Raw genomic sequence first — 26,956 nt, forward strand, 5'->3', positions numbered from 1 at the left:
CTCCCCAAGACACTAGCAATGCTTTGAAGGGCACATTTGGTGCCTTCCTTGCATAATCCAGTCTACACCAGTTCAGGGACCCCCCAGTCCCTGCTCTGCCACGAAACTGGACAAAGGACAGGAGAGTGACCACTTCCCTGTCCATCACCACCCCAGGGCTGGTGCCCGGAGCTCCTCCAGAGGGTCCCTGGGTTCTGCCATCTTGATTCCAAGGTTGGCAGGGAACTCTGGGAGCATCTGAGTGGCCAGGTCAGGCAGGTGACGTCAGAGGCACCCTTTGATAGGTAATTACTTGGTTAGGTGACCAAGCCCCCTCTTTGGGCTATTTAGGGTCTTCCTCTGCGGTGGGTCCTGAGATTTGACTTGCAAGACTCCAGCAGGACTCCTCTGCAACCTCTACCGCGACTGGACCCTCCAGGAACCTACAAGCTGTAGATCTATCAGGAAGGCTCTTCTGCAACATTGTATCCGGAATTCCTGCCAGCTTTGCAACATTTCCCTGGCCCTGCATCCTAAGAAGACTGCAACTCTTCGGCCTGCACAAGAAGAAGGAGGAATCTCCCTTGGGGTGAAGGCATCACTCCCCTGTAACTACAGGTACCTGGCTGCATCGACGACCGGCTGCGTGGATCTTCCCTAATCCTGAGTGGTGTGGGTGCTGCATCACGATTTGTGGTCCGGAGAGTCCCCCTTGGTCCTCTCTACCAGCTGTTGCACTTTGGTGGTGGTAAGTCCTTTCCACTTCACGCAGGACAGTGCCCACGTGCACTGCATCCTTTGCAGCTGCCAAGTCTTGTTTGCTTCACCTCCAAGGGGAAACTTCACACGATGTGTAGCTCCACGTCCCAGCACTCCCTCTTGCAACTCCTGGGCCTCTGCGTGGTCGCTGGCGGCGTAGGAGCAACTTCTGTGGTGCTGCGTGGACTCCACAGACACTTCTGGACTTGGTCCCCCCTCTCCACAGGTCCCCATCTTCGGTATTCCGCTGCTGGTTCCTTGCAGGATCTTTCTGGGTGTCTTCTTGTTCTTCTTTTCATCCTTTGGGATGGTTTTGGGGAAATTCAGTGTTTTACTCCAGTATTCCTGGTTGCTAGGGGGTACTGCATTACTTACCTGTAACTACCTAGGGCTACTATTGCTATTTTACACTGTTTTCTAACCTTTGTATGCATCTTACTGTTTATTAGTGTGTATATACATACATATATATATATGGAAAATGTCATTTACCCAGTGTACATCTGTTTGTGGCATGTTCCGCTGCAGATTCACATGCTGTGCACTGTTCCTGCCATCTAGTGTTGGGCTCGGAGTGTTACAAGTTGTTTTTCTTCGAAGAAGTCTTTTCGAGTCACGGGACCGAGTGACTCCTCCCTTTCGGCTCCACTGCGCATGGGCATCGACTCCATCTTAGATTGTTTTCCCGCAGAGGGTGAGGTAGGAGTGGTAGAATGAGGATACTAAAGATGTCCATGCAATGGAATAGATATGTATGTACATAGTTTGTGCTAAAGGAATGTTTATTTACATATATACAATTTCTAATTGCAACTTAAACAGCTACAGGCTCCCGGGGAGGTGGGAGGGCGCATGTGAATCTGCAGCGGAACATGCCACAAACAGATGTACACTGGGTAAGTGACATTGTCTGTTCGATGGGATGTGTAGCTGCAGATACACATGCTGTGCATAGACTACAAAGCAGTAATCCTCCCAAAAGCGGTGGTCAGCCTGTAGGAGTTGAAGTTGTTTGAAATAGTGTTCTTAGTACAGCCTGTCCTACTGTGGCTTGTTGTGTTGCTAACACATCTACACCGTAGTGTTTGGTAAACGTATGAGGTGTAGACCAAGTGGCTGCCTTACAAATCTCTGTCATTGGTATGTTACCTAGAAAGGCCATTGTTGCCCCTTTCTTCCTAGAGGAGTGTGCCTTTGGTGTAATAAGTAGCTCTCTTTTAGCTTTGAGGTACAACAAGTTTGTATGCATTTACCTATCCATCTGGCTATACCTTGTTTGGATATAGGGTTACCAGCATGGGGTTTTTGGAAAGCGACGAACAACTGCTTAGTTTTACGAAATGGTTTTGTTCTGTCTATGTAATACATTACTGCTCTTTTTATGTCTAATGTATGCAGTGCTCTTTCTGCTACTGAGTCTGGCTGTGGAAAGAAGACTGGGAGCTCCACAGTTTGGTTTAAATGAAACAGTGAAATGACTTTAGGCAGAAATTTTGGATTTGTGCGGAGAACCACTTTATGTTTGTGTACTTGTATAAAGGGTTCTTCGATAGTGAACGCCTGTATTTCGCTAACTCTTCGTAGTGAAGTGATGGCTATTAGAAATGCTACCTTCCAAGTTAAGAATTGGATTTGGCAAGAATGCATGGGTTCTAAAGGTGGGCCCATGAGTCGTGCAAGTACAATATTAAGATTCCACGAGGGTAATGGTGGGGTTCTTGGAGGTATGATCCTTTTTAGTCCTTCCATAAAGGCTTTAATAACTGGTATTCTAAAAAGTGACTTTGTATGTTTAATCTGCAGGTAAGCAGAGATTGCAGTGAGATTAATTTTGATGGAAGGAAAAGCGAGATTTGCTTTTTGTAGGTGTGGTAAATAACTCACAATGTTTTGTATGGAGGCGTCTAACGGTGTGATTTGGTTTGCTTGGCAGTAGAAAACAAACTTTTTCCATTTATTAGCATAACAATGCCTTGCTGTTTGTTTTCTTGCTTGTTTAATGACCTCCATACACTCATTTGAAAGGTTTAGATAGCCAAATTCTAAGACTTCAGGAGCCAGATTGCTAGGTTGAGCGATGCTGGATTGGGGTGTCTGATCTGTTGTTTGTGTTTGGGAGTTTGATGTGAGGTCCAACAGTGTGGTGTACCACGGTTAGCCAGCCCACGTTGGTGCTATGAGTATTAGTCTGAGTTTGTTTTGACTCAGTTTGTTGACTAGGAAAGGAATGAGTGGTAGAGGGGGAAAAGCATAAGCAAATATCCCTGACCAATTGAGCCATAGAGCATTGCCCTTGGACTGAGGGTGTGGGTACCTGGATGCGAAGTTTTGGCATTTGCGTTTTGTTTTGTTGCAAACAGACCTATGTCTGGTGTTCCCCAGTGGTAAAAGTATTCTTGTAGAATCTGGGGATGTATTTCCCACTTGTGAGTTTGCTGGTGATCTCGACTGAGATTGTCGGCTAACTGATTGTGAATGCCTGGTATATATCAGGCGAATGTTGTTGTGAATTGCCCAATGCCAATTTTTGGTGTGCTAGGAGGCATAGTTGTGACTAGTGTGTCCCCCCCTGTTTGTTTAGGTAGTACATTGTTGTCACATTGTCTGTTTTGACAACAGTGTGTTTGTGAACTAGAAGGGGTTGAAAAGCTTTTAGTGCTAGGGAGACCGCTAGCAGTTCCAAGTGATTTATGTGTAGTTGTTTCTGTTGACTGTCCCATTGTCCTTGTATATTGTGATAGTTGAGGTGTGCTCCCCACCCGATCATGGAAGCATCTGTTGTAATAATGGCGTGAGGCACAGGGTCTTGAAAAGGCCGCCCTTTATTTAAATTTACAGGGTTCCACCATTGAAGCGAAGAGTGTGTTTGGCGGTCTATCAACACTAGATCCTGAAGTTGACCCTGTGCCTGCGTCCATTGTTTTGCTAGGCACTGTTGTAAGGGCCGCATGTGTAGTCTTTCGTTTGGGACAATTGCGATGCATGATGCCATCATGCCTAGGAGTTTCATGACAAATCTGACTGTGTAATGGTGATTTGGTTGTATGTTTGACACCATAGTTTGAAATGATTGAACTCTCTGCGGGCTTGGAGTGGCAATTGCTCTTTGTGTGTTGAGTGTTGCTCCCAAGTATTGTTGTAGTTGGGATGGTTGTAAGTGAGATTTTTGGTAATTTATAGAGAAGCCTAGTCTGTGTAGAGTATCTATTACATATTGCGTGTGACTTAGACACCGGTGTTGAGTGTTGGCTTTTATTAGACAATCGTCGAGATATGGGAATACGTGCACGTGATGTCTCCTTATATGAGCTGCTACTACATCGAGGCATTTTGTAACTACTCTGGGTGCTGTTATCCCGAAGGGCAATAGTTTGAATTGGTAATGGTTGCCCTGTATAACAAATCTGAGGTATTTTCTGTGAGATGGATGGACGGGTATATGGAAATACGCATCTTTTAGATCCAGTGTTGCCATGTATTCTCCCTGTTTTAGTAAGGGGACTACATCTTGTAGTGTGACCACGTGGAAGTGTTCTGATTTGATGAAAAGGTTTAACGTCCTGAGATCTAAAATTGGTGTTAGTGTTTTGTCTTTCTTGAGAATAAGGAAGTACAGGGAATAAACCCCTGTTCCTTGTTGCTGGTGAGGTACTAGTTCTATGGCTTGTTTTGTTAATAGTGCCTGCACCTCTGTTTGTAACATGTCTAGATGTTGTGCCGACAGTTTGTGCACTCTTGGTGGAATATCTGGAGGGAAATGTGTGAATTCTATGCAGTAACCATGTTGGATAATTGATAGGACCCATGTGTCCGTGGTTATGTCTGACCAGTGTTTGTGGTAAAGTGTTAGTCTTCCCCCTGCTGGTGATGTGTGTTGGGGAAGGGTGACAGTGAAGTCACTGTTTGTTGTTAGGGGCCTGCTTGGTGGGCTGAAACTTTCCCCTTGATCTTGGGAATTGTCCCCTAAGGATCCGCAAAACCCCCCTCTCTGATATTGGGATTGGTAGGTGGGTTTTGCTGGAGAGGTGGATGCCTCTGAAGGTTGCTGTCTGAAACCTCCCCTAAATTGGGGTTTCCTAAATGTCCCTCTATACTGGGACGAGTAGAGGGCGCCCATGGCTTTGGCAGTGTCAGTGTCTTTCTTCATCTTTTCGATGGCTGTGTCCACTTGTGGCCCAAACAGTTGTTGCTGGTTAAATGGCATGTTCAATACTGCCCGCTGTATCTCAGGTTTGAATCCTGAGGATCTTAACCAAGCATGCCTCCTAATTGTGACTGCCGGGTTCACAGTTCTTGTGGCAGTGTCAGCTGAATCCAGTACCTAACAAATTTGATTGTTTGAAATTGCTTGCCCTTCCTCTACCACTTGTTGAGCCCGTTTTTGATACTCTAGGTAGATGCTGGATGATGTCACTCATTTCATCCCAGTGAGCTCGGTCGTAACGGGCGAGGAGGGCTTGTGAATTTGCGATATGCCATTGGTTGGCAGATTGCGACGGCACTCTCTTTCCCGCTGCGTCAAATTTGCGACTCTCTTTATTCGGAGGTGGTGCATCTCCCGATGATTGTGAGTTTCCTCGTTTCCTTGCGGCACCAACCACTACAGAGTCCGGTGGGAGCTGCTGCGTAATGAACACTGGGTCCGACGGGGGTGGTTTGTACTTTTTTTCCACCCGCGGTGTGATAGCTCTTCCCTTTACCGGCTCTTGAAACACTTGCTGTGCATGCTTAAGCATGCCTGGTAGCATAGGCAGGCTCTGGTATGATGCATTCGTGGAGGCCAGGGTATTGAAGAGGAAGTCATCCTCCAATGGCTCAGAATGCATACTGACATTATGGAATGCAGCAGCCCTGGCCAAGAGCTGGGTGTACGAGGTGCTATCCTCCGGTGGAGATGGTTTGGAGGGGTAGCACTCAGGGCTATTGTCCGAGACAGGTGGATCGTAGAGGTCCCAGGTGTCTACATCATCTTACATTTGCACAGTATGTGTGGGTGACTGTGCCAATTGGTGACCCTGTCCTTTGTGGCGAATGCGGGGGAGAAAGTTCTGGTGAAAAATGGCGAGTTGGTGATCTCTCCCTAGCCACTTTAGCTCTTGGCTGATCAGTCTCAGTCTCTGTTTGTGGTTGAAAAGCCAGCGTTCTCTTGAACTTGAGAGGAGGAGCAGTTTGGATCTTTCCATTATCCTTATGGATCTGTATCCGTGCCGGCGTTTGGTCAAACTCTTCAATGTCCAGCTCCTCTTCAAATCTGTGCCTCTCCTTTAGTTGTTTGGAGTGCCCATGTCCCTCTGTGTAAGAGGTCTTTTTCGGCTCCGAAGCCGGTTTTCTCGGCACCAAAATGCCCATGGTGATGGTTGGCTTCGGATCCAAAAGGCTCTTTCGAGGCTTAGTCGGTTCGACAAGGCGATGCCGACTTTTTTCGACACCGGGTTCTCGCCTCGAGTCAGAAGACTTCGGCACAATTTTGGCCTTTTTCAGTGCCAAAAGGTGTTGCTTGGTCACTGCTTTTTTTTATGGGTCGAGCCATGGCCTTCAGGCAGTGGCGTCCCCGAGGCCTTATGTTTTTTCGGTTGACTTTGGGGGTGGGTCGGGGCACGCGTACTCACTTTTTGGCCTGCTGTAGGCGGTCGGTCTCCATCGGAGTCATCCGAGTTCGATCCCTGGATGGAGATAGCCAGCTCCTCCTCTTCGACGTCGAGGTGTTCCGATGATTTAGACGCCATCTAAATGCGCCTCGCCCTCCAATCTCTCAAGGTCTTTTTCGACCGAAAGGACTTGCACGCCTCGTAACTATCTTCTCTGTGCTCCGGTGACAGACACAGATTACAGACCAGATGCTGGTCTGTATATGGATACTTAGCGTGGCACGTCGGACAGAAGCGGAAGGGAGTCCGGTTCATGAGGCTTCAACGACGTGTGTGGTTGGGCCGACCAGGCCTCGGCTGGGCACGGAAGCCCCAAAGGGCCACCGAAACGGTTGTCTCATCGGTGTCGATAGAAGATCTTTCCTGAACGCAAACAATACTGACGCTTTTTTCGAGGATTTTAATACTTTCCCGATTCGAATCATGGATCGAAGAGGAACACGTCCGAACCCAATGGCGGAAAGAAAACAATCTAAGATGGAGTCGATGCCCATGCGCAATGGAGCCAAAAGGGAGGAGTCACTCGGTCCTGTGACTCGAAAAGACTTCTTCGAAGAAAAACAACTTGTAACACTCCGAGCCCAACACTAGATGGCAGGAACAGTGCACAGCATGTGAATCTGCAGCTACACGTGCCATCGAACATATATGTATATATATATATATATATATATATATATATATATATATATATATATGGAAAATGTCACTTACCCAGTGTCCATCCGTTGGTGGCATGTAGTGCTGCAGATTCACATGCTATGCATAGCTCTTCCGACATCTAGTGTTGGGCTTGGAGTGTTACAAGTTGTTTTTCTTCGAAGAAGTCTTTTAGAGTCATGGGATCGAGTGGTGACTCCTCTTCAGTTTTATTGCGCATGGGCATCGACTCCATTGTTAGACTGTTTTCCCACAGAGGGTAAAGGAAGGAGTGATGGAGTACATAAGAGAAAAAAAGAGATGTCAATGCAAATGTAAATGTATATACATATGTAAAAATATGTTAACTTAAACGACTACAGGCTTCCGGAAAAGGGTGCATGTGAATCTGAAGCGGAACATGCCACAAACAGATGTACACTGGGTAAGTGACATTTTCCGTTTGATGGCATGTGTAGCTGCAGATACACATGCTATGGATAGACTACAAAGCAGTTTGTCCTCCCAAAATATAGCGGTGACTAGCCTGTAGGAGTTGAATTTGTTTGAAATACTGTTCTTAGAACAGCCTGACCTACTGTGGCTTGTTGTTGTGATAACACGTCCACACAGTAGTGTTTAGTAAATGTATGAGGTGTTGACCATGTAGCTGCTTTACATATTTCAGCCATTTGTATATTTCCTAAAAAAGCCATTGTTGCACCTTTCTTGTGTCTAGAATGTGCTTTGGGAGTGATTAGAAGTTGTCTTTTTGCTTTGATATAGCATGTTTATATGCACTTTACAATCCATCTTGCTAAACCTTGTTTTGATATAGGATTGCCTGTATGTGGTTGTTGGAAAGCCACAACAAGTTGTTTAGTCTTTCTAATTTTTTTAGTTCTGTCTATATAGTACATTAGAGCTGTTTTGAGGTCTAATGTATGTAGAGCTCTTTGTGCCACAGAGTCTGGCTGTGGGAAGAATACTGGCAGTTCCACTGTTTGATTAATATGAAATGGTGAGACTACTTTTGTTAGAAATTTTGGATTTGTTCTTAGTACAACTTTACGTTTGTGTACTTGGAAGGAAGGTTCCTCAAGAGTAAAAGCTTAGATTTCACTCATTCTTCTTAAAGAAGTAATTGCCACTAGGAAGGCAACTTTCCGTGTTAGAAATTGAATTTGGCACGAGTGCATGGGTTCAAAGGGTGGACCCATAAGTCTTGTAAGCACTTTATTTAGATTCCAAGATGGAACTGGTGGTGTTCTTGGTGGAATGATGCGTTTTAAGCCTTCCATGAAAGCTTTAATAACAGGAACTCTAAATAAAGAGCTATGTTGAATATTTTGTAAATATGCAGAAATTGCAGTAAGGTGTATTTTTATTGAAGAAAATGCTAAACTTTTGTAAATGAAGTAAATAACATACAATATCTTGTATTGATGCTGTAAGAGGATCTATATTTTTAGATTGACAGTAACAGACAAATCTTTTCCATTTGTTTGCATAGCACTGTCTAGTAGTGGGTTTTCTTGCTTGTTTAATAACTTCCATACATTCTGATGGGAGTTGTAAATATCCAAATTCTATGACTTCCGGAGCCAAATTGTTAGATTGAGAGCATTGGGGTTTGGATATCTGATTTGACTTTTGATTTGTGTTAACAGATCCAGTCTGCATGGGAGTTTGGAGTGTGGTACTACAGATAGATCTAGTAGTGTTGTGTACCAAGGCTGACGTGCCCATGTTAGTGCTATGAGTATCATGTTGAATGACGTTTGATGCAACTTGTTGACTAGAAATGGAAGGCGTGGGAGAGGGGGAAAAGCTTAAGCAAATTTCCCTGACCAATTGATCCATATAGCATTGCCCTTGGATAGGGGATGGGGGTGCCTGGATGCGAAGATTTGGCATTTTGTGTTTTTGCTTGTTGCGAACAGGTCTATGTTTGGTGTTCCCCACTTTTGAAAGTATTTTTGAAGTACTTGAGGATGAATCTCCCATTCGTGAGTTTGTTGGTGATTTCTGCTGAGGATATCTGCCAACTGTTTGTCTATCACTTGGATATACTGCGCTAAAAGATGAATCTGGTTGTGATTGCCCATTTCCAATTTTTTTGGGCTAGAAGGAAGAGTTGGGATGAACGTGTCCCTCCCTGTTTGTTGAGATAATACATGGTTGTCACGTTGTCTGTTTTGATAAGAACATTCTTCTGTGTGAGAAGAGGTTGAAAGGCTTTGAGGGCCAGAAACACAGCTAATAACTCTAAGTGGTTTATGTGTAGCTGTTTCTGTTTGACATCCCACTGACCTTGAACGTTGTGATTGTTTAGGTGAGCTCCCAAACCAATCATTGATGCATCTGTTGTAATTATGGTCTGAGGCACAGGGTTTTGAAATGACCGCCCTTTGATTAATTTGGTGCAATTCCACCACTGAAGGGACATATATGTTTGGTGGTCTATCAACACTAGATCTTGGAGTTGAGCGTGTGCCTGTGACCATTGTTGTGCAAGGCACTGAGAGCATTGCCGTAGTCGAGCTTACTTGTGACTAAGGCATGGGTGACTGTCCTACGGCAGTCTGCTGGGATCCATCTGAAGATTTTCCGAAGTCTGCGGAGTAAGTGCCAGAAGGAGGAAGTGACTGAGTTTATCTGACAGGTCATGGATAGGGAGGAGTCGAGGATGATCCCTAGGTTACAGGCGTGCTCAGTCAGTGCAGAGGGGGTGCTGAGGGATGTGGGCCACCAGGAGTCGTTCCATGCTGAGGTGGCCTTTCCGAAGAGGATGAGCTCTGTCTTGTCAGAGTTGAGCTTGAGGCAGCTTTCTTTCATCCAGGTGGTGACGGCTTCCATTCCTGGGTGGAAGTTCCTTTTGGCCATCTCAGAGAGATGATGAGTTGTGGGTCATCTGCGTATGACACAATGTTCATTTCGTAGCTTCTGACAATGGCTGCGAGTGGGGCCATGTATACGTTGAACAGAGTTGGACTCAAACAGGATATTGGGGGACTCTGCAGTTGACTCCTGTGGGTCTGGATATGTAGGGCGGGAGTCTGACCCTCTGAGTCCTCCCGGAAAGGAAGGAGTAGATCCAATCCATGGCTTTTCTGTGGATTCCAATGTCGTGGAGTCTGGTGCGTAGAGTGCTGTGGGAGACCATGTTGAAGGCTACCTAGAGGTCGAGGAGTATGAGCGCTGTGGTGTGGCCGCAGGTCTAGGAATGATCGATGTGGTCGGCGGCTGCAAGAAATGCTGTCTCCCTGCTGTGGTGAGCTGTCAAGGGAGTTGTTGGCCTCAATGAAATTCCATAATTGCACGTTGATTGCTTTCTCAGGTACTTTGGCGGGATAGGTTATCAGTGAGATGGGCCGGAAATGTTTTAGTTCTAATGGGTCGGCAAAAGGTTTCTTCAGGAGATGGCGTATTTCGGCGTGTTTCCAGTCCTCAGGGAAGGTGCCAGTGTTGCTGGAGCAGTTTATCGGGTTTCAGAGCTCGGAGGCGATGGATGTGCTGGCTCTGATGTATTTGTGGTTTGGGCAGGGGTCCGTGGGAGCTCTCGAGTGGGTGCGGTTCATGATGCTTACTTTTTCCTCTGTGTTGAGCGTGGACCAGCTGTGGGTGGTTTGGGTGGGTCCTTGGAGGGGGGGATAGGGGGGAAAATCAGTTGGCCGCAGGTGCGGATGCTAGGTTTGTTTTCCTGGAGGAAGCTTTTGTAGTTGTCCTGGATCTTGCAGTCGAAAAAGGTGGCGAGTGTGTTGCAGAGGTCCTGTTACGGGGGGATGCAGGTCGCTTCGTGGGGGGATAAGTGAACTCGTTGGCGTCTGAGAAAAGTTTCTTTGTGTTGTGTGTGGAGGAGTTGATGCGATCCAGAAGTGCATCCTTCCTTGCGTTCTTGCTGTTTTGGCGGGGGTGGTGGTTGTGGCTCTGAAGGAGACGAGGTCTTTGTTGGTTTGGCTGTTCCTCCATTTTTTCCGCTAAGCGTCTGCGGGTCCCCATTTAAGTGCCATTTACCAGGAACTTATGGTGGCAGCTAAAGGCGTCTCTAATTGTGCCAATGCAGCACAAAAGTTTTAAGAAAAGAGCTCTGGCCTATGGAACCTGTTTCGCAGGAGCCCTGGGCATTACAATTTCTAGGCTACATCATACATCAGGCAAAAAAGGAGGAGGCTACCCATATCAAAAAGAAGCCTCTTATCACACTGATTAGCATCACTGTTAGTGGACCTGTTTTCTGCTAGGTTGTTCAGTTGCATTGATTAGCATTACTGGTAGCAGACTCGTTTTCTGGGAGGTTGTTCAGTTGTAAAGGACTAGCATTACGGGTAGCGGACTCGTTTTCTGCTAGATTGTTCAGCTGCATTTATTAGTATTACTGGTAGCCGACTCGTATACTGCTAGGTTGTTCAGATGCATTGATTAGCCTTACTGGTAGTGGTCTCGTTTTCTGCTAGGTTGTTCAGCTGCATTAATTAGCATTACTGGTAGCGGACTCGTTTACTGCTAGGTTGTTCAGTTGCATTGATTAGCATTACTGGTAGCGGACTCGTTTTCTGCTAGGTTGTTCAGCTGCATTAATTAGCATTACTGGTAGCCGACTCGTTTACTGCTAGGTCACGGGTGTCAAACACAAGGCCCGCGGGCCGAATCCGGCCCGCCAGACCTCGTCATGTGGCCCGTGTAGCCGCCGCCAGCCTTCACCTTTTATTCTCGCTTTTTTTTTTTGACACAAGAAAGCCGCCTCTTCAGCGCATGCGCGGCAGCCTACAAGCCAGAGAACGTGTGCCCTCTAGCGGCGCCGGCCGTTCTACACAGGAAACCTCCACTTTACATGCATTCAGGAAACCTCCACTTGTTTTTATATTGAGCGCATGCCATCCTGTGATGTGACAGATCCAACGGCTGCCTGAACCCTTCTCTCCTGTACTGTAAGTACATATGATGTATGTGGGGGGAGGGGGGGTCTGCTTATTATTCTGCTTCAAAGTCTGAGCGGTAAACTTTGGATATACTGACCACTTCCGTGTCACTTTACAGTGGTATAGGGACCATAAACTACAATCAAATAACCCAAAAATGTCCAAGAAAAGAAAAGTTGATGCAGAGGGAAGGCAATTTCAGGAGAGATGGGAAAGTGAATACATGTTTGTGATTAATGGAGACAAGCCGGTATGTCTTATTTGCTATGAGGCAGTGGCAGTGATGAAGGAATACAATTTACGCCGGCACTTTGAGACCAAACATGGAGCCAAATTTGCTAACCTTAGCCACCAGGAAAAGCAACAAAAAGTCCAAGAATTAAAAGGTAGCCTGCATTCTCAACGGAATATTTTTGCAAAAATGACAGCAAAAGATTATGCAGCAGTGAAAGCCAGCTATCTTGTGGCTGAAGAAATTGCGCGAGCTTCAAAGTGCTTTTCAGAAGGTGCATTTGTAAAGCAGTGTATGCTGAAGGTATGTGAACAGGTGTGCCCTGAGCAGAGACAGGCTTTTAACAATGTCAGCTTGTCAAGAAACACCATCACAGACCGAGTCAGTGACCTAGCCTGTAATCTTAAAACAAAGTTGGCTGAAGAGGCATGCAGTTATCTGGCATTTTCATTAGCTTTTGATGAAAGCACTGACAATACTGATACAGCTCATCTAGCTATTTTTGTAAGAGGTGTGAAGGAAGACTTGTCTGTCAGTGAGGAGCTCTTGGATGTGGTCGCCATGTATGGGACAACAACTGGGAGGGACATCTTCAATGCAGTGGAGGAATCCATAAATAAAATGAAATTACCTTGGGAAAAGTTGGTGGGACTTACTACTGATGGCGCTCCAGCAATGTGAGGAGAGAGAAATGGCTTGGTTGGACTGTTAAAAGAGAAAATGAAAAAAAGTAATTGCCACACGCCGCTGATAACTTATCACTGCATTATCCACCAAGAAGCTCTGTGTGGCAAGGTTCTGCAACTGGATAACATAATGTCCACAGTCACGAAAACAGTGAATTTTCTGCGTGCACGGGGTCTGAATCATCGTCAGTTCCATGAATTTTTGAAGGAGGTGGGCATGGAACATACAGATGTGCCATACCATACCGAAGTAAGGTGGCTGAGTAGGAGCACCGTTCTCAAGAGATTTTTTGAGCTTTTGGAAGAAATTACTCTTTTTATGCAAAGTAAAGGGAAGCCCTTGTCAGAACTGTCCGATCCAAACTGGCTGTGCGATTTTGCCATGTTGTGTGACATAACAGAGCATCTCGCCCAACTGAATCTGAGGCTGCAGGGCCGCAAACAAGTCATAACCTCAATGGATGAGGCAATAACAGCTTTCCAGGAGAAACTGCGCCTATGGAAGTCACAGCTTGAAAAAGACAGTCTTGCCCACTTTCCTATCTGCCAGAGCATCTCAACCTCATTCCCAGGTACTTTTTCATGTGCTCGATTGGGTACCAAAGTGAATCGGCTGATTGATAATTCCATCAACGCTTTTCTGACTTTAAAGAACAAAACTTAACCTTTACCAGCTTTGCCAATCCCTTCAACATCGATGTTGACAGTGCACCACATCACCTTCAAATGGAATTAATAGAACTTCAGTGTAACAGCAGCCTGAAAGCGAAGTTCCAGGATGCGACAGTCGACGACTTTTACCGTCTCCTCCCCCCTGCTTTGATGCCACAGCTCCGACTTCAAGCTGCACGTGTTCTGTCCATGTTTGGGAGCACCTATCTATGTGAACAGATGTTTTCAGTCATGAATCTGAACAAGACCAAGCTCAGATCACGCATCACTGATGATAACCTCCATGCTGTTTTGCGGATTGCTACAGCACAAGACCTAACGCCAGACATCGATGGACTGACCTCAGGAAAACGATGTCAGCCATCTAGTCAGAAAAGTTTTAAAAAAGTTAATGCCTTGTGTTTGCCATATGTGTAATAAACAGTGTTTGGCAATATTTGTATGTTTAAAAAAAAATTACTGTCTGTTACCAAAAATCATTTTTCAATAAATTGTACAATAATTGTACATTTGAATATCTACTTGCCAATATTCTGACTATGTGTCTGCTTTCAGAGCTAGTTATTACTTACATTATTACAAAAAACAGTAATAATTGAATGCAGTGACAATAATTTATGATAATAAAGAGTGGACACATAGTCCTACAGATACAACCGGCCCTTTGAGGGTGACCAAACTGCGGATGCGGCCCCCGATGAATTTGAGTTTGACACCCCTGTTCTAGGTTGTTCAGTTGATTGATTAGCATTACTGGTAGCGGACTCGTTGACTGCTAGGTTGTTCAGTTGCATTGATTAGCATTACTGGTAGTGGACTCGTTTACTGCTAGGTTGTTCAGTTGCACAGATTAGCATCATGGGTAGTGGACTCGTTGTCTGCTAGGTTGTTCAGCTGCATTAATTAGCACTACTGGTAGCGGACTCGTTTGCTGCTAGGTTGTTCAGTTGCATTGATTAGCATCATGGGTAGTGGACTCGTTGACTGCTAGGATGTTCAGTTGCATTGATTAGCATTACTGGTAGCCGACTTGTTTACTGCTAGGTTGTTCAGTTGCATTGATTAGCATACTGCTAGCCGACTCATTGACTGCGAGGTTGTTCAGCTGCATTAAGTAGTATTACGGGTAGTGGACTCGTTTTCTGCTAGGTTGTTCAGCTGCATTAATTACCATTACTGGTAGCCGACTCGTTTACTGCTAGTCTGTTCAGTTGCATTGATTAGCATTACTGGTAGCGGACTCATTGACTGCGAGGTTGTTCAGCTGCATTAATTAGTATTACTGGTAGAGGACTCGTTTTCTGCTAGGTTGTTCAGTTGCATTAATTAGTATTACTGGTAGAGGACTCGTTTTCTGCTTGGTTGTTCAGTTGCATTGATTAGCATTACTGGTAGTGGACTCGTTTTCTGCTAGGTTGTTCAGTTGCATTGATTAGCATTACGGGTAGCGGACTCGTTTTCTGCTAGGTTGTTCAGCTGCATTAATTAGCATTACTGGTAGCCGACTCGTTTACTGCTAGGTTGTTCTGTTGCATTGATTAGCATTACTGGTAGTGGACTTGTTTTCTGCTAGGTTGTTCAGTTTCATTGATTAGCATTACAGGCAGTGGACTCGTTTTCTGCTAGGTTGTTCAGTTGCATTGATTAGCATTACTGGTAGTGGACTCGTTTACTGCTAGGTTGTTCAGTTGCACAGATTAGCATCATGGGTAGTGGACTCGTTGTCTGCTAGGTTGTTCAGCTGCATTAATTAGCACTACTGGTAGCGGACTCGTTTGCTGCTAGGTTGTTCAGTTGCATTGATTAGCATCATGGGTAGTGGACTCGTTGACTGCTAGGATGTTCAGTTGCATTGATTAGCATTACTGGTAGCGGACTCGTTTTCTGCTAGGTTGTTCAGCTGCATTGATAGCATTACTGGTAGCTGACTCGTTTTCTGCTAGGTTGTTCAGTTGCATTGATTAGCATTACAGGTAGCGGACTCGTTTTCTGCTAGGTTGTTCAGCTGCATTAATTAGTATTACTGGTAGCGGACTCGTTTACTGCTAGGTTGTTCAGTTGCATTGATTAGCATTACTGGTAGTGGACTCGTTTACTGCTAGGTTGTTCAGTTGCACAGATTAGCATCATGGGTAGTGGACTCGTTGTCTGCTAGGTTGTTCAGCTGCATTAATTAGCATTACTGGTAGCGGACTCGTTTGCTGCTAGGTTGTTCAGTTGCATTGATTAGCATCATGGGTAGTGGACTCGTTGACTGCTAGGTTGTTCAGTTGCACTGATTAGCATTACTGGTAGTGGACTCGTTGACTGCTAGGATGTTCAGTTGCATTGATTAGCATTACTGGTAGTGGACTCGTTTACTGCTAGGTTGTTCAGCTGCATTAATTAGCATTACTGGTAGCCGACTCGTTTACTGCTAGGTTGTTCAGTTGCATTGATTAGCATTACTGGTAGCAGACTCGTTGACGGCTAGGTTGTTCAGTTGATTGATTAGCATTACTGGTAGTGGACTCGTTTTCTGCTAGGTTGTACAGCTGCATTAATTAGTATTACTGGTAGTGGACTCGTTTACTGCTAGGTTGTTCAGTTGCATTAATTAGCAGTACTGGTAGCGGACTTGTTTACTGCTAGGTTGTTCAGCTGCATTGATTAGCATTATTGGTAGCGGACTCGTTGACTGCTAGGTTGTTCAGCTGCATTAATTAGCATTACTGGTAGTGGACTCGTTTACTGCTAGGTTGTTCAGTTGCACTGATTAGCATTATTGTTAGCTCACTTCTTTAGGACTAGATTGTTCAGTTGATTTTAACTTATTGCTGCCTTGTGGATTTCCTGACAGCATCAGTTATCAAAGGCAAGGCACAGGTGTCTTCTAGTAAAGCAGGTGTGCAAGCTGGTAGATTGCAAGGAGGGATGAACAATTGGCCCCTATTGGCTTATCATGCATGAGGAGGAAATGGAAGAAAGGTACAGTGACCTGACAGGTGAGGTACGATTGGTTCCTGATTTACCGGAAGACAAGCTGGACTTGTAGAGAATGTGTTCAATAACATCTGAGGGGCAAGGGCCAGAGATCCGGGGTTTGCATGTGGGTACCCGAGCTCCCAGCCAAGGTCCTCGATTACTAGGAATCCAGATGTTGCAGCACATGGTTTTGGTTCCCAGAATGTGGGATCATGCAGGCAGCCACCCCAAGTGCGGAATCAGCGAATTTGAGCTATATGGGACCACAAGAGCAGTAGGAGCACATTCATGACCTGGAACAAAGGCACTCAATATGTCCATTAACCAAAAATAAAGCACCATGGGCTTGAATATGCGTAACCCACAGCCCTTCTATAAAGCAGAGTGAGCTGGAATTGGAGGCTACCTGCAGAAGTGCCTTTGGGGAACGACTGCCCAGGTTACTTAGGGGGTGAGGAGTTAGAGGTGACTGGCATACACAGTGCCAAGAGCACATCACGGACTAACAGGGAGAGTGCCTTACCCCCCACCTAGATATTCCCCCAGTTCTGGCACAAGTGCTGTGACTCAAGTGCAACCCTACCACAGTGCTCTACAATGGGGAGACACTGCAAACTCTTGAATCTCCGCTCTTATGAACCGTCATACAGATTAGCACCCAGAAAACCTTTGTGAACATTGCATTCTAAAATTAACCTAATCCAAGATGAGGGGTTGGGCTTTAAAGTCCATAGTGGTAGGACCCACCTCCTCCCCTTTACAAATTCCAGGCAATCAGAGTGCAGATAAACTGGATGATATACTAGTGGTTGTCAAAGATCTGCCAAAACACGAAACGCTGAATTTACTGCAAGATAACCACAAGATGACGAAAGAATGAACCAACTGAAGCCTGTCATATGCAAATGGCAGAGATAACAAAGCAGATTATATTTCTTGAATACAGAGAGCAGAGGACTCAAAAAGCCCCTCAAGAAGAAATAATGCCCAAGTGGTTGGTCTGCCAAACAGTGAAGAGAACAATTTGACAGCACTGCTTGAAGAGTGGCTGGTGCAAACAGCTGCTCCAGAAGGACTGTCAAACTTTATCCACTGGAAAGGGAGTAGAGTGGTGGTGTGGTCTCCACTATCAGGGTTCCACCTACGCAAGTGGTGAAGTGACTACTTCACTACTGAACAAGGGTTAAAACCTCCACGCGGTTGAAGAAAAAGACCACTGCAATGTTGCTTGTTGCAAGGTCATGAAACTACTGGACGTCCAGAAACAAAGAGCCTTATTAATTGATGTTAGAGGAAGAGTTTGCATCATTGGGGTGACAAAGGGAATGAGTCAGAACTCGGTGGACGGGTTACTCCATCGCAACTGTCATGGATATCCTGAGGGACGAAATCTAAATGCCACAGGCTATAATGGGATTTAGATTTCGAAGGACACAATATCTGTCACCACTGTGACGGAGTAACTCGTCCACCAAGTTTTAAATCAGGACCATAGTTTATGGCAGAAAACAATCCCTTCTCAGAGCCCTAGAAGGCCTGGGACTGTCTCAAGACCCAGCAACGACAGATGAGGAGGTCCAGAGAACAGTGAAGACGTCTCCAGCAACGTAAGGAGGTAGCATCCCTTCCTGACGACACAGAGGCGGTGACTCCACAGGGACGAAGACAGATCGAACTGAGACTCTAAGCAGTCGAAGAAGTCTGGGACCCAACGAAGAATGCTAGTTTTGTCCCCTACATCTGCTGGTGATGTAGAGATTATGCCAGCTTCTACCTAAAATAAAGCAGAAGGAACGTGCAGCCCAGCTGGGCTCATTGAGTGAACCATCAAATCCGTGTCCTACACCTGCACAAGAGAGGTTACCTCAAATTTTCATCAAAAAAATGTTTTTTCCATGGCCTGTAAATGAAGATTCTTACTATCTGTTATACCTTATTTTACAAAATGAACATTTAAACATTATTTTGAACTGACGTTATTCACTATTTTCCTTGGCAAAAGCAAAAGCCTGGGACTCGAGGCAGTGAACCTTACACTTTTGAGCTGTGTCTGATAATTAGAGAGACTCTTCCAGCCACATTTACAATGATGCTGTTTACATGTTCCACAGATGCCCCTAACGTACCTTTTCCAGCTGTGATGACCTCACATGCCTGCAAGAGCTGTTTCGGTCCCAAAGCCGTGCAATAGCCCTTCCTACGCTTTCGCCTTTTCTTGAACACTACAATCAAAAGCACAAACCATGAAATATAGGTGGTAAATGATGACACAAGGTCAAGATCACAACAAAACAATGCACAAAGCAGCCAGAAGCACAAAAGGTAGAGACCATCAAAATGTAACAAAGGAAGCCTAAGGTACACAATGTAAAGCAAAAAAAGGTGACAAAGGGATTCTAGATCATCATTCAGAGAGCAGAAATGACAATGTCAAAAACACAGTAATGCAGTAATCACAGATGCCAAGAGAAGAGGCGAGGGATGTGCCCCAACGGGGAAGGGTCGTATCCTGGTCCCTAAAAACAAGGAGTAACTCAATCATATCCACGGGAGCACTTAAGATATTTTCTTCCTCCGGGGGTCTAATGCTAAAAATACCTAGAAAAACACCCAACGTATCCCTTTTATTAGCAGTGTTTTTTCCTATGAATAAAATGGAAAATATGGGGAGTGTATGGGAGTTATGATCACACGCCCTTCTCTATAATAATCAACAGGTTTCATCCCCTATGTTTGTTAGGTCAAAAGGTTCAGGGCTTTCATCAGGACCTACAAAGAAATATTTCTGTGCCTCTAGACAATTTCTCTTCTTATATTTATCTTTTAAGGACCAGGATGAAACCCTATGATGAAGCATGACACCAATAGGGGGTGTGGGAGGGTCTTCAAAGCAACACTGAGTGATGCCCTAGAAGAGGACATCACTCCATATTTAGATCATTTTCAAATTATCACAGTAGTGGGCCAAAACTACGTGTTTAGGACACTAAAGGTGCTACAGTAGATGAAAGGAGGTTGTGTCCTATGCCTTTTCCCTCGTCTCCTCTGGAAGTTATTTTTATTTGTGGTAGCTATTACACCACAACCTCATTAGCGTGGCCCGTTCACCAGAGACTACCACAGTGGGAAAAACATTTGCGGAGAAAGGCTCTAAAAGGTGAGGTTTATGTATCTATGAAAGGTCCTGACGTGGAGCTGTCAGGGAACTACGTGCTGGTATCAAGACATCACAGTAGTAGGTAAGATAAGGAGGAAGGGGGTCACGTTTATAGGAAATGATGCAGTGCCCAGTATCCTACACACCACAGTACACCTCATCAAGAGACTACAAAAATGTGATCACATCACCCTCAGCCAGTGCTCTGCAAAGATGGATTACAGAAATGAGATGAAATCGTAAAGGAATACGAGTTGAATTCTGAACGCCCAAGGTAACCCAGCCAGGGAAGCGGTGAGCATTTATGACTTCAATGAAGATTTGTATGACGCAGGAACACTTCACAGTGCCCACCCATTTCTTGCAACTCCTCCAACACCAGCCTTCAAGAATGTGAACACTCCACATCTATCTGGGGGCTGCAGTCCTCATCTCCACATGCCTCTTCGGACTACTGGCTTCCAAAATGGAACCCACTGGCCGACATGTCATGTACCATCCACGGGCACGTTCACACACCAGCGTTCACGCACCAGCATGCACACACATTCCACCCCCCAGCGCGTGCATGGCCACACAGGCACACCCCCTCCCCCCAGCGCGCAGAACAAGCAATAGGTGCTGTTCGGCGCATCACACAATCCATGTAAGCCAGGGTGGATTTAAGTGCACAGCCATGGAATTTTGCATGTTAAGTTATGTTAATTTACAAAGCGCCAAATAGCCAGAGGTCTCCGGGCTCAATGAACAGTATCCACTGAGAATAGAAATCCAACTGCGGATGGAAAAGATGGGTGTTCAATAATTTGAGGAATTGAAGCAAATTAGATGGAGAATGCAAATGAAAGGGAGAGTGTTCCACGCAGATGAGCTTTTGAAATGGGGGACGACCAATGACAGGAAGTCAAAGGACCCAAGACTGCGGGCGGTTTAGAGAAAGCAAACGAAGTGGTCATATCCGACGGCAGATCTCATGTTCCCCATGCAGAGTGCTTTGAACATAGGTTTAGAAACTGGCAGCCAGTTTAGTGAGTGAGATAGCAGTGCTGCTGATGCACATTTAGATCGATTGTAAATCAGGCGTGCAGGAGAGTTATGTACAATTTGAAACCTATGGTTCAATGAAGTCGGAAGGCCAAGTTTAAAATGTATTCCAAAAGGCCAGTCTGCTTAATATTAAGGAATTAACTAGTCTTTCTTTATTCAAAAAGTAGGAGTGGGGTGATTTTCTTGGGTAATTTCAGTATGAAATAAGTTGATGTTGGTTTTAAAAACGGATTTCTGAAAGACAGACTGGAATCAAATGTCACTCCCAGATTTCGGGCGATTCAGCTGGAGTGGGGAACGTACCAGAGGAACTTGGCCACCAGTAGGATGATCACAGGCCCTGTCTCCAAAGACGACTACTTCTGTCTTCTTGGTACCTAAGCAGCGCTGTTCCTCATCCAAGTGGCCGCCACTACCAGACAAGATTGTTCTTTTGTCAGTGCCTCAGAAACTGAGTCTCTGATCTTAAAAAATATCTGGGTGACACTGGCACGAATGAAGAATGATACTTCAGATGATGCTAATATGTTTTAAGAGGAGCATGTAGGGAGTTGGCTATCAATGTAGTGCACCAATGTAAGTGGGCACTATGCAGATAGTCCAGGCGACCCTTATTGGTTTACAAGGATTAAAGTAATAATCCCAAATGCTCTCTTTCCTGGTAGTGTGGGCGAGCAGTTAGGCTTATCAGACGGTACAGTTATGCATTTGTTGTACTCTCAAAGGCAATGAATGAGACACATTCAAGAGGGAACTCAAGACCAATTGTTAGAAAAGGAAAATGTTACTTACCCAGTAAGCATCTGTTTGTGGCATGTAGTGCTGCAGATACACATGCTCTGCATACTTCAATCAATCAATCAATCAGGGGATTTGTATAGCGAGGCTAATCACCTGTGAGGGTCTCAAGGCGCTGGGGGTAAAGGGATGGGGGTGAGGAAGGATCAGTTGAAGAGCCAGGTTTTGAGGTACTTCCTGAACTGAGACAGGGTGGGGGATTGGCTGAAGCGGAGTGGGAGGGTGTTACAGGTCTCAGCGGCCATGTGGGAGAACGATCTTCCTCCAGCTGTGGTTTTCCAGCTGTGGGGGACATGGTGAGGGCCTGGTGGGCAGAGCGGAGTTGTCTGGCGGGAATGTAGAAGATAAGTCTGTGGTTGAGGTAGGCTGGTCCGGTGTCCTGTAGGACTTTGTAGGGGTGGAGTAGGAAGTTGGCTCTGTATGCACTATTTCGAAGTAAGGAATAGTATGCACAGAGTCCAAGGGTTCCCCTTAGAGGTAAGATAGTGGCAAAAAGAGATAATACTAATGCTCTATTTTGTGGTAGTGTGGTCGAGCAGTAGGCTTATCAAAGGAGTAGTGTTAAGCATTTGTTGTACACACACACATCCAATAAATGAGGAACACACACTCCGAGACAATTCCAGGCCAATAGGTTTTTGTATAGAAAAATATATTTTCTTAGTTTATTTTAAGAACCACAGGTTCAAATTCTACATGTAATACTTTGCATGAAAGGTATTGCAGGTAAGTACTTTAGGAACTTTGAATAATCACAATAGCATATATACTTTTCAAATAAAACACATATAGCTATTTTAAAACTAGACAGTGCAATTTTCACAGTTCCTAGGGGAGGTAAGTTATTGTTAGTTCTTGCAGGTAAGTAAACCACCTACGGGGTTCAAATTGGGGTCCAAGGTAGCCCACCGTTGGGGGTTCAGAGCAACCCCAAAGTTACCACACCAGCAGCTCAGTGCCGGTCAGGTGCAGAGTTCAAAGTGGTGCCCAAAACACATAGGCTTCAATGGAGAAGGGGGTGCCCCGGTTCCAGTCTGCCAGCAGGTAAGTACCCGCGTCTTCGGAGGGCAGACCAGGGGGGTTTTGTAGGGCACCGGGGGGGGGGGACACAAGTCAGCACAAAAAGTACACCCTCAGCAGCACGGGGGCGGCCGGGTGCAGTGTGCCAACACACATCAGGTTTGTAATAGGAATCAATGGGAGACCAAGGGGTCTCTCCAGCGATGCAGGCAGGCAAGGGGGGGGCTCCTCGGGGTAGCCACCAACTGGGCAAGGGAGAGGGCCTCCTGGGGGTCACTCCTGCACTGGAGTTCCGATCCTTCAGGTCCTGGGGGCTGCGGGTGCAGGGTCTTTTCCAGGCGTCAGGATTTCAGAGTCAGGCAGTCGCGGTCAGGGGGAGCCTTGGGATTCCCTCTGCAGGCGTCGCTGTGGGGGCTCAGGGGGGGGGGACAACTTTGGTTACTCACAGTCTCGGAGTCGCCGGGGAGTCCTCCCTGTAGCGTTGTTTCTCCACCAGTTGAGTCGGGGTCGCCGGGTGCAGTGTTGCAAGTCTCACGCTTCTGGCGGGAGATGCTGTTGTCTTTAAGTTGCTGCTTTGGAAACAAAGTTGCAGTCTTGGGTGAACAGGGCCGCTGTTCTCGGGAGTTTCTTGGTCCTTTTAGAGCAGGGCAGTCCTCTGAGGATTCAGAGGTCGCTGGTCCTGGGGAAAGCGTTGCTGGAGCAGTTTTCTTCCAAAGGGGGGGAGACAGGCCAGTAGGGCTGGGGCCAAAGCAGTTGGTGTCTCCGTCTTCTCTGCAGGGTTTTTCAGCTCAGCAGTCCTCTTCTTCTTAGGTTGCAGGAATCTGAATTCCTAGGTTCAGGGGAGCCCCTAAATACAGAATTTAGGGGTGTGTTTAGGTCAGGGAGGGCAGCAGCCAATGGCTACTGTCCTTGAGGGTGGCTACACCCTCTTTGTGCCTCCTCCCAAGGGGAGGGGGTCACATTCCTATCCCTATTGGGGGGATCCTCCATCTGCAAGATGGAGGATTCCTAAAAGTCAAGAGTCACTTCAGCTCAGGTTGCCTTAGGGGCTGTCCTGACTGGTCAGTGACTCCGCCTTGTTTTTCTCATTATCTCCTCCGGCCTTGCCGCCAAAAGTGGGGCCGTGGCCGGAGGGGGCGGGCAACTCCACTAGCTGGAATGCCCTGTGGCGCTGGAACAAAGGGCGTGAGCCTTTGAGGCTCACCGCCAGGTGTTACAGCTCCTGCAAGGGGGAGGTGATAGCATCTCCACCCAGTGCAGGCTTTGTTACTGGCCACAGAGTGACAAAGGCACTCTCCCCATGTGGCCAGCAACATGTCTCGAGTGTGGCAGGCTGCTAGAACCAGTCAGCCTGCACAGGTAGTTGGTTAAGGTTTCATGGGGCACCTCTAAGGTGCCCTCTGGGGTGTATTTTACAATAAAATGTACACTGGCATCAGTGTGCATTTATTGTGCTGAGAAGTTTGATACCAAACGTCCCAGTTTTCAGTGTAGCCATTATGGTGCTGTGGAGTTCGTGTTTGACAGACTCCCAGACCATATACTCTTATGGCTACCCTGCACTTACAATGTCTAAGGTTTGGCTTAGACATTGTAGGGGCACAGTGCTCATGCACTGGTGCCCTCACCTATGGTATAGTGCACCCTTCCTTAGGGCTGTAAGGCCTGCTAGAGGGGTGACTTATCTATACTGCATAGGCAGTGTGAGGTTGGCATGGCACCCTGAGGGGAGTGCCATGTCGACTTACTCGTTTTGTCCTCACCAGCACACACAAGCTGGCAAGCAGTGTGTCTGTGCTGGGTGAGGGGTCCCCAGGGTGGCATAAGATATGCTGCAGCCCTTAGAGACCTTCCCTGGCATCAGGGCCCTTGGTACCAGGGGTACCAGTTACAAGGGACTTACCTGGATGCCAGGGTGTGCCAATTGTGAAAACAAAAGTACAGGTTAGGGAAAGAACACTGGTGCTGGGGCCTGGTTAGTAGGCCTCCGCACACTTTCAATTCAAAACATAGCATCAGCAAAGGCAAAAAGTCAGGGGGTAACCATGCCAAGGAGGCATTTCCTTACATGTGGGTCAGGAGCTTAAAGGTGATTTGCTTGTCGATAGGCAGCCAGTGTAGGTCTCTTAGGAGGGCGGAGGTGTGGATGTGTCGTGGGGTGTTCTTTATGAGCCGGGCGGAGGCATTTTGGATGCGTTGTAGTCTTCTCTGGGTCTTGGCTGTGGTTCAGGCATAGAGAGCTTTGCCGTAGTCTGGTCCGCTGCTGACAAGGGCCTGAGTGATTGTCCTTCTGGTTTCGGTGGGGATCCATTTGTAGATCTTTCGGAGCATGCGCAGGGTGTGGACAACACTCACCTGTCGGTCCATTGAGATCGATAAGTCTAAGATGATGCTGAGGTTGCAGGCGTGGTCAGTGTGGGCGTTTCTAAGTGCGGAGGGCCACCAGGAGTCTTTCCAGGCAGATGGTGTGGAGCCGAGGATGAGGACTTCTGTTATGTCCGAGCTGAGTTTTAGGCAATAATCTTTCATCCAGGCGGCGACTGCTTTCATTATTTCGTGGAAAATGTTTTTGGTGGTGGTCGGGTTGTTGGTGAGGGAGACTATCACTTCTGCCATCTAGTGTTGGGTCCGGAGTGTTACAAGTTGATTTTCTTCAAAGAAGCATTTTCAAGTCAGAGGATCAAGTGACTCCTCCTTCTCGGTGATACTGCGTATCGGTATTGATTCCTTTGTTATCCCGCAGGAGGGTGAGAAAAGGAGTGTAGAGATAGTAGAGAAAGAGGTGTCCATGCAAATGTAGCTATATATGTACAACTACATACAAGTATAAAGTAACCGGAACAACCAGAGGGGTCTGGGGAAAAGGGAGGGTGCATGTGAATCTACAGCACTACATGCAACAAACAGATGTTTACTGGGTAACTTTTTCTGTTCAATGGCATGTGTGGCTATAGATACACATGCTCTGCATCGACTGTAAAGCAGTCCCTCCATGAAAGCGGTGGTCAGCTTGTGGGAGCTGCAGTTGTCTGAAGGAGTGTTTTTAGCACAGCCTGTTCTACACTGGCCTGCTGACATGCTAATACATCTACACAATAATGCTTTGTGAATGTTTGTGGTGTGGACCAAGGAGCTGCTTTGCAAATGTCAGCTACAGGTACGTTTCCTAAGAATGCCATGGTGGCTCCTTTCTGAATGGTAGAATGTACTCTAGGAGTAACAGGTAATGGTCTTTTTGCTTTTACATAATAAGTCTGTATGCGATTAACTTTCCGTCCAGCTATGCTGTTTTTGGATATTGGATTGCCCTTATGAGGTAGAGAAAAAGCTACAAAGAGGTGTTTTGTTTTCCTAAAGTCTTTAGTCCTATTAACATAGTACATGAATGCTCAATTGACATCTAAAGTGTCTAGAGCTCTTTCTGCAACAGAATATGGTTGTGGGAAGAAAATTGGCAGCTCGAAGTATTGGCTGATATAGAACTGAGAATCCACCTTAAGCAGCAACTTTGGGTTTGTATGAAGAACCATCTTGCCTTCCAAGGTTAATGCCTGGAGCTCTCCAACACATCTTAGTGATGAAATAGCAATTAAGCTTGCCACTTTCCAAGAAAGGAACTGGATAGGAAATGAATGAAATGGCTCAAAAGGAGGACCCATGAGCCTGGCAAGTACAATATTAAGGTTCCAGGACAGTTCAGGAGGCAGCCTGGGTGGAATAACTCTTTTGCGATCTTCCATGAAGGCTTTGAAGACTGGGATTGTGAACAAGGATATATGTTGTCTGTTCTGGAGATAGGCAGCTATGGGTGTAGACAAATTGAAGTGGAAGCTAAACTTGCTTTCTGTAAATGAAGCAAATAACAGAGAAGGTCTTGAACAGTAGATTTAATGGGATTCATATGCTTGGTTGGACTGTGCACAGCATGTGTATCTGCAGCTACACATGCCATCGAACGCTTGGTTCTGCTGCAGCACACAAAACGTTTCCATGTTGCTGTATAACATGCTCTGGTTGCAGACTGAAAACTCAATGCGGGTGGGGAATGCCAACCTCACTCTGCATTGAGAATAGCTCCCACATAGGCCTGAAGAGGTTGTAGATGGGATTTGACAAAGTTGATCGTGAATCCCAGCGAGAGAAGTAGGTTTGCTGTGATTCGAGGGTGATCCCAACATTGTTGTAGTGTGCTGGCTCTGATGAGTCAGTCGTCTAGATAAGGAAACACGTGCATGTTTTGTCTTTTGATATGTGCCGCGACTACCACTAAGCACTTGGTGAACACTCTGAGAGCAGATGTGACCCCAAAAGTCAGAACTTTGACCTGGTAATGTTAACCCTGCAATTACAAACCTTATATATTTCCTGTGTGCAGGATGGATGGGGATATGGAAGTAGGCGTCCTCCAAGTCTAGGGCCGTCATAAAGTCACC

The 26,956-nt window shown here is 46.1% G+C and overlaps 1 protein-coding gene across 1 annotated transcript in view; it reads right to left on the bottom strand.

Moving 5' to 3' along the window:
- Window positions 1–26,956, bottom strand: part of GNL1 (G protein nucleolar 1 (putative)) — a 272,389-nt gene that overhangs the window by 76,576 nt on the left and 168,857 nt on the right. The window contains exon 7 of the mRNA XM_069241958.1: window positions 18,628–18,723. Coding sequence (XP_069098059.1) covers window positions 18,628–18,723 — 96 coding nt within the window. The remainder of the gene's footprint in view (window positions 1–18,627; window positions 18,724–26,956) is intronic.

This window comes from Pleurodeles waltl, chromosome 6 (assembly GCF_031143425.1).
Source record: "Pleurodeles waltl isolate 20211129_DDA chromosome 6, aPleWal1.hap1.20221129, whole genome shotgun sequence".
Classification (NCBI taxonomy): domain Eukaryota; kingdom Metazoa; phylum Chordata; class Amphibia; order Caudata; family Salamandridae; genus Pleurodeles; species Pleurodeles waltl.